The sequence below is a fragment of the Vulpes lagopus genome, chromosome 11 (genome assembly GCF_018345385.1).
Source record: "Vulpes lagopus strain Blue_001 chromosome 11, ASM1834538v1, whole genome shotgun sequence".
Lineage (NCBI taxonomy): Eukaryota > Metazoa > Chordata > Mammalia > Carnivora > Canidae > Vulpes > Vulpes lagopus.
This window is the reverse complement of record NC_054834.1, coordinates 6167695-6179255: the sequence shown is the minus strand read 5'-3', so window position 1 is coordinate 6179255 and position 11561 is coordinate 6167695. Positions and strand designations below refer to the sequence as shown.

The 11561-nt window shown below is 46.8% G+C and overlaps 1 protein-coding gene across 1 annotated transcript in view; it reads right to left on the bottom strand.

Annotated features, from left to right (window-relative positions):
- Positions 1 to 2254: 2254 nt before the first annotated feature.
- The window catches only part of LANCL2 (LanC like 2), a 49599-nt gene continuing 40292 nt past the window's right edge, over positions 2255 to 11561 (bottom strand). Inside the window, exons 7-9 of the mRNA XM_041723010.1 lie at positions 7420 to 7596; positions 7087 to 7159; positions 2255 to 4906 (exon numbers count right to left, since the gene is read on the bottom strand). Coding sequence (XP_041578944.1) covers positions 4803 to 4906; positions 7087 to 7159; positions 7420 to 7596 — 354 coding nt within the window. The 3' untranslated portion in view covers positions 2255 to 4802. The remainder of the gene's footprint in view (positions 4907 to 7086; positions 7160 to 7419; positions 7597 to 11561) is intronic.

The window sequence follows — 11561 nt, the reverse complement described above, 5'->3', positions numbered from 1 at the left end:
TGATCCTGTGAAGGCCACCTCGGCCGACCGGGGGCAGAACGGAAAGATCTCCGTGGGTCACTAAACAAAGAATAGGCCAGAGAAGTGGAAGACCCAACCTCTCTCAACTCTCAGAGGTTTTTTTGTAGGCCTGAGATTGTGGCTTGGTTACTCCTTGCTCCTATGGTACCTCCTCCCCTTGGAAGACCTTGGGGCAGGGAGGTGTGCACTGCACGCGCACGCGCACACACACACACACACACACACACACACACACGCGCGCGCGCGCATAGGTGGCCGGAAGCGCCAGGCTGCCAGGGGCAGCAGTGATACTGCATTGTCATGAAGCGCGGGATTCTGGAGCTGCACAGACCTGGGTTTCATTCCACTACTTCGGGGAGTGAGCCTGTTTCCTCACGTAAAGCTACTACAGCTTCCTCCCCACCCCCCAGCACTTACATGTGGCCACGTTCTCAACTTAGCTCATTTTAACCCTCCCACCAACCAAATGAAGCTCTCCTGATTATTGTCCTGATTTCCTGGGGAAAAAAACACAAGAAACAACCTTGAGGCTCAGGAAATTGTCTGAGTTCACACAAGTGATTGAATCCGAGGTAAACACAGGCGTTCAGGTTCGTAACCTCCACTACCTAAGCCCCTTGATGGTGGGGCTCGGCCTCTTCTTCACGCCAGAGGGCGTCACACTGCGAGGCTGGGTGGGCACTTACCTGGAAGCTTCACCCGGGAGGCTTACTGCCCCCGCCCCACCATTCGGAGGAGCTCTGTGGTGTCCCGCAAAGGGGGGGCCTTCTGTGCATCTGACCGCTCAAGGCTACTCACTCCCGACAGGTGTTCAGCAAGCAGGACTGTGAACTCAGAGGACTGTGCCCACGAGCGTCCGTCAGGTCACTCTCAGCACCTGGCACAATGCCTGGCACCCTGTAGGCGTGCAACCAACCTGTGCTGAACCAAGGATTCAAGCCTCCCATCTCCAAGTAGCGTTTGTGTACAGATCCCCAGCCCTCTGGGATCACTGCTGCTTCCAGTGACCTGACTCCGGGGAGTCGGTCTTGGTGAAACGGGGCCTCAAAGGAGCCTGCAACCTTGCTCTGATCGGGAAGGGCAATGATGCGACACTGACTTCCGGGGCCATGGGCCAGATGACTAGCAGGCTGACGGGCATCAGGAGGGGACAGTGATTTTGAATATTGACATCTGCTCTCCTTAAGTCAACGTGCTATGGAAAAATTGAGACCTGCGGGTGGCATCTTCCACTGTGATTGGGGTTGTCCGACGCCCTTGCCGGGCCAATCTTCCACAGCGTCCCTGTTTCGAAGCCCAGCTCGCGGACATGCTTTACTCCAGAACCTGAGTTCTCACCCTTTGGAGTCCAAGACCACGTCGAAGCTCTGAAGAAACTAGGAACCCTCTCTCCAGGTAAATATTCACAGGCAGATGCGTATAAACCGTCACACACAATCCAGTGGGCTCCTGGCTCTCCCAAACTACCGTGGCCCCATCCCCACGACAACCCAGCTGCAGGCTGGACTTGAGGCCCATGAAAGGGCCCCTCCAAGCTGCAGCAGAGCCGGGGATGGAGGAAGGGCCGTCTGTCAAAATGTTTAGGGAACCTGACTCAGGTCGGATCACTGCTTTTGTGAATTCGGCAAATGAAGAAATAGATGCTAACAGCAGTACAGTTACACGGAGTCCCCCCACACCCCCGGCCTGGAGGTGGAGGGCAGGAGACCGGAGCTGAGGACAGGACAGAGAAAGGGGCCCTGCTGCTCCTGTCCTCGTCATGTGCTGCTGCCCAAGGGCTCGCCCAGGTTTCAATTCTTACTTTTGGGGGGCGGGGGGCACCTAGGGGAGGGGTAGTGGGTGCAAGTCGGAGTAGGACCACTGGCGAGAACTGTCCGGGTCTGTCCTCCATCCCAGCGCTAACCCTGGGCCAGGCTGTCCGCCTTCCCACAGCGCTGCATGCCACCTCCAGCAGCGTGGTCGCCACATGTCACCAGAAGGCCCATACTCTGCACCAGCTGAGCCTGTGCTGCTCTTACCATCACTGTCCAGCTTTCAGGGAGCCTTGGGGTTCACAGGGGCCGCACGGGCAGAGACCTTCAGTTACGGTTCCACTGAACGATCAGGACGTCGTAAGGACGGCAGCTGCCCTGTGTTTAAGTGGAGAATGAAATCTTCGCAACCGTGACGGATGCCCCTGAACAAACCTCACTCACATGCGCACAGAGGTGAGAACAAACGAGGAGCCCGCAAGTCATCATCGCAAAACTCTTTACTAACAAGACCAAAGAACCCCACACACTTTTTAGTGGCCATCGGCCTTTTTTTTTCTTTCAAATTTTAGAATGGGATTGTGCATACATTTATTTTTTAAATTAAGACACATCTTGGAGGTCACAGACAAGTCAAGGGATCACTGTGAGAGGTTTCGAGATCTGAATTCCAAACACTTAGAACCGTGAGCCTAGCCGTCTGCTCCTTGAAGGGGCTGCCGTTTTCTGCCCTGCCCTCGGGGACAGACGCTGGGCCTGTCCTGCCACAGCCACGGGGCAGGCGCTAGGAAGTGGCCTTGGTACATTCGTCAGAAGGAAGCCGAACGCTTAATTGTCATACGTGGTGAGAGGCTCAGGGAAGTGGGTCACCTGCTGTTTCCGGTCTGGAGACACGTGTCCAGGATCAGGGCTTCGGCGCTCCGGGTGGGGCAGGCTGTACGGGACGTGTCCGGGCGCACCCCCCGTGTAGTCCCACCGGCTTCCCCTACGGAAGGAATGAGGTCGGGGCAAAGCTCTCAGCTGCAGCCCCGAGGCAGGCAAGGCCTTGGAGGTGGGCTGGCGTGTGCGTGGTTTGGGTGAGGAGGGTGCAGAGGGAGGGAGCAGTGCTGTTTGGCTGGGCCGTGGGGTCGGGTGAGCACTCCTGCCTGACAGCCCCCCTCAACGCATTCAGGACGACGGGGGTGGGCTGCCCGAGAAGCACAGGAGCAGGCCCCGGGGCTGGCTAACAGGTGACCATGAGCGTTTATGCTCTGGAAGCCATCAGCCTACCTTGAGAGAAGGCAAGCATCTTAGGAACAGTGTCTGGGGGCTGCCTGGGGGCCCAGTGGTTGAGCGGCTGCCTTTGCCCAGGGCGTGATCCCGGGAGCCCAGGACTGGGTCCCCGCATCGGGCTCCCTGCAGGGAGCCCGCGTCTCTGCCTCTTTCTTTGTGGGTCTCTCATGAATAAATAAAATCCTTAAAAAATAAAAAAACAAAAACAAAAACCCCAGTGTCTGCAATGAAGGGATCCGTGAGGCATCATTTAGAGATGGAAGGTCACATGTTAGGGTGCCGGCCCCACAGACAGGGCTCAGCAGCAGCCTATGGACTGCATACACGTGAGGAGATTTGTCTTTTACATCGATTTTCTTGCTCCTTTATGAAAGGAGTGGAAACTAACTAGGGCTGACACATGATTAGACCGTCCCTCCTAGACAGGGACCACGCTGCCAGAGAAGCCTGTCTAGGCTCCTAGGACCCATGCCTTAGCTCCCAAGAGGAAAAGTACATGGAAAGTCCTAGGCCACTCGTATCGTGATGACAAAATTTTCTAAAAAGTGAAATCCCCATGAGGGTGTGCTTACCCAAATTAATGTCCATCTTTTTACATAAAACATGTCAGACCCACAACTTTCTGGGTTCACGTTTTCCCTATGTATAAATGCAGACTAATCCCGTTTTGGCTTAATAGGTTTCAACAAACGTGAGATTTCAATCACCCAAAAGTAGACCAAAAAAACGACTGTATTCCTCCCAAATTTATAGTGTGATAACTCAGGAAACTTTGCACTAAGTTTAATTGTAGGGACATGGGAACAGTTGACTATCTGCTTATTGCCATCTGGAGTTGCATACACTGAACTTATAATAAGTTATGATGTTGATAAAATTGAGGTGCCGTCCATTTTAATACCGTAAACCAAACGTAGAATTCCAATGCTTCGTCACTGCTGCTTGACTTACAATGTGGCCACGAAAGGGCTTCCCTTGAACGTTCTCTGCCACCAAGCCCACTGCCTTCGCTGGGACCGAAGGAGCCCCGGGAGCCCCACACAGGGGCCCGACACTTGTGCTGAGGACAGGGAGCCCCGGGAGAGCTGCCCTGCATGCCCGGTGGTCTCTTAAAAACACTGAGGGTGAACACAAGACACAAAGTGGGAGCGTTCAACTACGCTGTGCAACGGCTCAACCCGCACCCCCAGCCATTCCAGCAAAAGCCCTCTTATCTGTTCTGTTTCTTTTCAGCTTTTGGAACGGTCTCTGCCTCGTGCTTGTCTGAACGGTACTCACAGGAGCGCTGACAAAGTTATCACCAGGACATCACCTTCGAGAAGCTTTCTGACAGGTAAGAGAGACACCATCTGACTAGTCCCTGCCAATACACAAGACACCTCACTTTAGGTATTATGTACAGAGAAGGGGTTGCTGCCGTGCTCTCGCGTACGGCCAGCTCAGGGCTCACGGCAAGAGCAGGGCTTTCTGTTTGGAACAACTTACACCTACAGACAACAAACACCAAGAAACATGCAAATGCTGCGGAAGGCTGGGTGTGAAGAATTCGTATTTTACACCAGTGAGGGGGACACTGCTACAAAACGTTGATGGGATGGTTTCTGTCGTCCATGCTCGAACACGAGGGTCTCTGCAACACAGGGGCCCGGGAAGGTGTGTGCTTCTCCTTTTTTCCTTCTTCAGGATTCACAGTTGGTTCTGTGTCAGGCACTGAGCAATCTGGCTTCTGGTCCGAACAGGTGTCTTAGGAGAGTCACTTTATATCTTTCTGTCCCTCTGCGGAGGAGCAAGTTCAAAGGCCGGGAACCGTGAGGTCTCTGGTGCCAGGATGTCGGAGAGAAAGTGAATGGCACCGGCCATGCCTGCAACGTAAATGTGGATCCTCTTACTAAAGGGCACACAGGGATGGTCGGAAACACACTGACCTTTAATCATTTCCTGTACCAGGGGCTGTGACGCTGATGGAAAAGGCACTGAGGACTTTACGAATGACTTCATAAAAAAAAATAAACAGAAAATGGAACGAAGAAATTCTGATATTAGCACCCAGCAGATAACAGTAAATTTTCTTCCCTGTCTTATTTTTTAAAAAAAATCTGGGCTTTAATCTCCTAACAGAATGGCTCCCTAAATAGTTATGGGTGCTGCTATCCCTATTTCAACAAAAAACCTTCCTTTCTCAAAGCTTTATTCTTAGTCCACACAAGAGGCTGCATTTTATATCTTCTTTAGATTTTAGGAATGCTACTTTAATTTTTGAGAAAGTTTGAGTTTTCATTCCAGTATAGTTAACATACACCGTTAGCTCCAGGTACAATTCGGTGATGCGACACTTCATACATTACTCAGCACTTGTCAAGTGGACCCTTCATCCCCAGCACCTGTTTCCCCCACTCCTGCCCCTCCCTCTGGTGACCAGCAGTGTGTTCTCTATAGTTAAGAGTCTGTTTCTTGGTCTTTCTTTTTTCCCTTTGTTTTTTTCTGTTTCTTAAATTCCACATAGGAGTGAAATCACATGGTGTCTTTCTCTGACTGACTTACTCTGCTTCAGCAGAATTCACTTAGCTCCATCTATGTTGTTACAAATGTTAAGATTTCATTCTTTTTATGGTTGAATAGTATTCCATTATTCACACACACATGCGCGCGCGCGCGCGCAAATGCTACTTTAAAATAAACTTTGTTTTTGGGGCGCCTGGGTGGCTCAATAGGTTAAGCATCTGACTTCAGCTCAGGTCATGGTCTCAGAGTCCAGGGATCAAGCCCTGTGTTGAGCTGTGTTCAGTGGGGACTCTGCTTGTCTCTGCCCCTCCTCCTGCTCATGTGCTCATTCTCTCTCAAATAAATAAAATCTTTAAAAAAAAAAAAAAAAGAAAATGAACTTTGTTTTTTTTTTTTTTTTAACTTTGTTTTCATCAAAATCCCCATCCCAGGCCACTGCAGTCTGCATTAAGATCGGGCTTTAAACTGACCTACAGGAGGGTGGGCGAGGAAGCCTGTGAGCTGGCTCCAGCCTGCAGGCCTCTCATCTCCCTTTTCAATCAGAACAATTCTTCCCTTACTGGATTTTTGTTTATACTTTTTCTTTTCTTTTTTTAAAAAAACCCTTGAAAAAAAATTTTTTAAGACTTAATTTATTCATGAGAGACACAGAGAGAGAAGGCAGAGACACAGGCAGAGAGAGAAACGGGCTCCATGCAGGGAGCCCAATGTGGGACTCGATCCTGGGTCTCCAGGATCATGCGCTGGGCTGAAGGCGGCACTAGCACTAAACTGCTGAGCCACTCGGGCTGCCCTATACTTTTTCTTTTGATGTAAAATTTACATGCAACGAGACACACAAGTCTTCCAGGGGACTCCTCTGAGTTTTGACAAATACATACACTTGTGCAAAACAAACTCCTCTCAAGAGATAGGGAATATTTCCATCACCTCCCCCCAGAAGTTCCTGTGTGTTCCTCTGTAGCCTACCTCCACCGCCATCCCCAGCATGGATTAGTTTGGCCTGTTTCAGAATGTCCTTCGAATGGAACCCCATGATACACAGCCTGTTGTGTCTGGCTTCTTCCCTTAATGATTTTGCAATTCATTCATATTTTGTGTGTGTCACTAGCTGTTTTCCTGTATTTTGGTTGTTCCCGAAGTTCCCTATAACTTTTTGTTTGAAGAAAAGGTTTTAGTAGCTTAAGAAATCTGAAAACCACTGACTTATTAGAACCTATTAGAAATAGACAATGACTCATGACACCCTAAAGTGGTCCATGCTGAAATGACCTTTGTTTTCTTTTGGTGGGGTGGAGCACGCATCCTCCATGAAAAGATTTAGAAATATTTGAAGGGCACTAACAGCTGCACAATATAGGTAAGGCAGAGAGACTCAATACAAGTTTCAGCAATAAACTACCTCGTTCACAGTTACTTTACAGTTGTGGAGTTATTACTCAAGTAAGAGCAGACGTAATCGACCCGGTGCCGAGAGACACAGAAGGACCAAATTCACTCAGGCAGAGAGTTAAACCTGGTGTTTTCTGCTCACTCTTACCTTCAAAGAGAGAATAGGGTCTGTCAGGAATGCGGCACCCGTGTGCTCCATATTCTAGACACCACTCTGCAAACTAAGGAGAAACATATTTAAGAGCAGAGATTTCACTTGGTGAAGAGGCAACAACGAATTCACCAAGAACCCAAGGAAGAAGATTCCTGAGGACCAGAGAGGGATCAACATTGCAAAGACAGGCCAGGGGTATGGCTGTGCCAAGAGACACAGGGGAGACCACAGAGGTGAGAAAAACAGGTTAAGAGGAGAGAAGCTGTATTTTTGGATTTTGTGCATGCTCTGGAGTATTCAAAAGTTGGCTGGATAAAGACTCCTTACTTTGCAAGCTCGGTAGAGATACTTTTTATCCTGCGTGAGATGGTACAGGGACAGGAAAGAGTAGCCATTCCCAGCTGTCCCGTGGCAGATCCCATAGCCCTTCCGAAGCAAACCTCGCTGCCAAATGACATCACTACACTCCATGGCATCTTTCAAGTATTTCTCCTCCTTAAAGACCTGGGGAATGAAAAGCAAAGCAGTGTTAAAAAAAGGTTTTTAGGGACTTCAGGAACACCTGGGTGGCTCAGTGGATGAGCATCTGCCTTTGGCTCAGGGTGTGATCCCCGAGTCCCGGGATCGAGTCCCTGCATGGAGCCTGCTTCTCCCTCTGCCTGTGTCTTTGCCTCTCTCTGTGTCTCATGAAAAAATACAATCTTTTTTTTTTTTAATTTTTTTTGTTTTATTTATTTATGATAGGCACACAGTGAGAGAGAGAGAGAGGCAGAGACATAGGCAGAGGGAAAAGCAGGCTCCATGCACCGGGAGCCCAACGTGGCACTCGATCCCGGGTCTCCAGGATCGCGCCCTGGGCCAAAGGCAGGCGCTAAACCGCTGTGCCACCCAGGGATCCCCAAAAAATACAATCTTTAAAAAAAAAAAGGAGGTTTTCAGTGATGAGTTAGCAAATAGTTTCCCTTTCTGGTGAGTAAATGATACAACATTAAGAAACCTGAAAATAGTTCTGGGGGTAAAACAAAAACTACCAGCAACACCACAGTACAGCACCTTACAATCTGCCCATCTCTTCTCCTTGTCCTCTTTGTTCGAAGTTTTGCAAGAGCAATTCTAAAATTCAGTTAAAAAATTAAAACAAGGGTGCCTGGGTGGCTCAGTCAGTTGAGCGTCTGCCTTCGGCTCAGGTCATGATCCGGGGCCTGGGGTCAAGCCCCACATCAGGCTCCCCGCCCAGGGGAGAATCTGCTTCTCCCTCTGCCTACTGCTCTGCCTGCTTGTGCGCTCTTGTTCTCTCTTTCTCTGTCAAATAAAAAAATAAAATCTTAAAAAAAAAATGAAAACAAAAGCTACCAGAAACTCTTTGGTTAAGATGTTACATCACAAATAACCATTCTGTGCTTCCTAGAGCAATATAACCTGTAGTGCTAAAACCTCTGCTTCTGGTCAACTTCTGAAGTCAACTGAGGGATTGATGATTCCACAATATCCTGTCACCTAGGTCAAGAATCCTCCATATCCTGGGGCAGCCACATTATCAGTAAGACCCTGAGGGCCTGGCACTCTCTGGGTTGGGAGTTGTGTCATAATCCATCCCAGGGAAACCTGCACGACGCCTCCTGCAGTTCCTGGAGCAGACTTGCTGGGCTGCAGGACTCACTGGCGCTGCCTCCACTCAGTGCTTTACATGCAGAGACACAAATGAGCTCAGTGAAGACAACTACCTGGCAGGAGGAAGCGGCTTTCGCCTCCTCAAATTCCCTTTTAAATTTTCTTTTCTTTCTCCTCACATTTCATTTATTCTGTGTCTCTAGTCCTTCCTTCAGAATCTATCAGTAATCTCCACTTGCTTCCCTCATTCCATGCTAGTGTAAGTCAGTTTTGGACAATGAATTTGAGGCAAAAAGGTCACCAGAGATGATCTCCTTGGGGGTAACAAACAGGATTCATCTACCTGTGACTGATTAGTAGTGGCCAAAAAAAGAAAGAAAAAGGGATGAACTATGTGAATCAGTGTCTGCAGAGAGCAGGAGAAGGGGAAAGAGAGAGACATTTGCGTTTTACCCACTATTCCTGATGCAGAATCTATTCACCAGGGTGGGAAGCAATACTCTTAACTCATGAAAGCAACTGAGATGGGGACTCTGGGGTCAGAGCGCCTGAGATTGAATCTCAGCTCTGTCACCTTTTAACTATGTGGCCTGGCCCTGGACAAGTCGCTCAAGCTCTTATATCTCAGTGTTCTCAACTATAAGAGAATACTACTAGTTCTTCATCTCAGTGGCTTGTTATGAGTATTGATGACATCAAATCAATCAAATGGGGGAAAATAAAAATCTTTTCAATAAACAATGTAGGAACAATCAGATATCCCGATTAAAAAAAAAGAATCTCTCTTCTTACCTCACATATACCAACCTAATATATAAAATATACATATAATATACAAAACTGATTCAGAGTTCTGAATCTAAAACCATGCAGTGTGAAGAATATTAACTGTATAAGCTGGGGGTGAGTAAAATTTTGTGACATATAAAGGGAAATCTCACTAAGATGGAGGTGGGAGGTTAGAAGGGAAAGCTCGCCACTCTAGTCAATTCCAGAAAGACTTGTCAATTATAGACCCCAAGAGAAGAGGAAACAGAACAGAATTACCGATTATAGGCTCCAATAGGGAAAAAGGCCCACTGCATCTCCTACTAGTCGATTTGACTACCCCTGCAACTCTGCCAATGAGAAACTGTCATGACCCTGAACTTTTTTCCAATGGACTTACATTCAAAACAATCTCTCCCCCCTTCCTCCTTCTCCATAAAATAAGGTTCGCCTCCTTTGTTTGTTGGATTTGCCTATGGTTTTGTCATAGCTTGTTTATCCCGAAATGTACTTCTCTGCTATTCTCGAAGAAGACTGTTTTGCTGGTAAAATAACTGGCTGTTTTATTATTTAGGTTAACAGCTTCTTAGACAAGATACTGAAAGAAATTACCATTAAAAACTTTATAAAACATAGACTTTATCAGAATTAAGAACTCTACCCATCAGAAGATACCATAAAGATTATAATTAGCCAAAACATATATGTAAAACAGATACCTCACAACTTAATAATAAAAAGATAAAAGAATAAAACATGGGTAAAAGAAATGAACAAACGTTCAACAAAGGAAGACATATAAATGACCCATGAACAGAAGCAAAATTGCTACCCATTAAAAACTACAATGAAATATCCACCAGAATAAAATTAAAAAGCCTTTCAGTATCAAGTGCTGCCAAAGATATGAACTCTCTTACATTGCGGATGGAATGTAAAAGGTACAACAACTGTTACTCTTTAAAAAGTAAAAGCAGTTTCTTACAGTTAGTCTCTGATCCAGCAATTCCACTCCTAGATTTTGGCCCAAAAGAAATGAAAATGCACGTCTACAAAAAGACCTGTACAAGAATGTTCACAGCAGCTTATTCGTAAGAGTAAAAAATGAGAAACAACTGGAAAACAAATTGCTAGAGTGTGGTAGATTTATATAAAAGTGATGCTTAAACTTATTAGGAAGGCATCAAATCTGGAGGAAGAGGGGAAGAAAGCATAATTTGAAAGAATCTCTCCAGCTGATCCTGATATGCACTCCTAGAAAGACAGTCCATGCTTCAAATAATCAACTTACAAATGAGCTTTGGGAACACAGTTTATATGAAAGCGTTTTCTGACATCCGGTCAACAGCTAACCATCAGGGAGCATTTCTAATACAGCTCTCCTCTGGGGTTTTCAGCTTGGGCGTGTAGGTACAGGCGTGGGGAAGGCATGGTGGCTTCAGACATTAGCACAGAATCAAAAGATTACATCAGTAGCACTGTGGTTTGACCAACACGGTTCTCCTGGGCAAGTAGGTTTGTAAATACCTTCCCAAACACAATTTTCACTTGACCAATGTTAGCATTTGTTTATAGTGCCTGAAGCCACAAAACCTGCTAATGCCAGAGGGCCCATAGTGTGCAGTTAGAAGAAGGTAGAATTTGTTATCATTACCTGTAGTTTACTGTCAGATAATCAAGAACTGCTCAGCAAAATAGCTTCCAGCCATACGGTCTGCAATGGACCTTGTTAGAAAATCATTTGCAATTGATAAAAGTCCTAATATAGCATAGACTATTATTAAAACCTTGACATTTTTTCAAGGATCATTTAAAATCCCATATAATTTTAAATTAACAAATAATATATGTTCATACAAAGTAGAGTACACCTAACTACACGAATGATTAGCTATAGGAAGGGAAAACAAATTAAGTGAACCTAGACTCAATTTGCAGTTTTCTTTGTGAAGGATATTAGCATTCTTCCAAATACCTGAAAACCTATGCTTTCATAAAGATTCTTGAAGTACTCATGAGTTCACATGCCAGCAAGAGAAACTGTTGGAAACTTATTACATAAAATGTAAGCACTTTGTAATTCTGAGAGA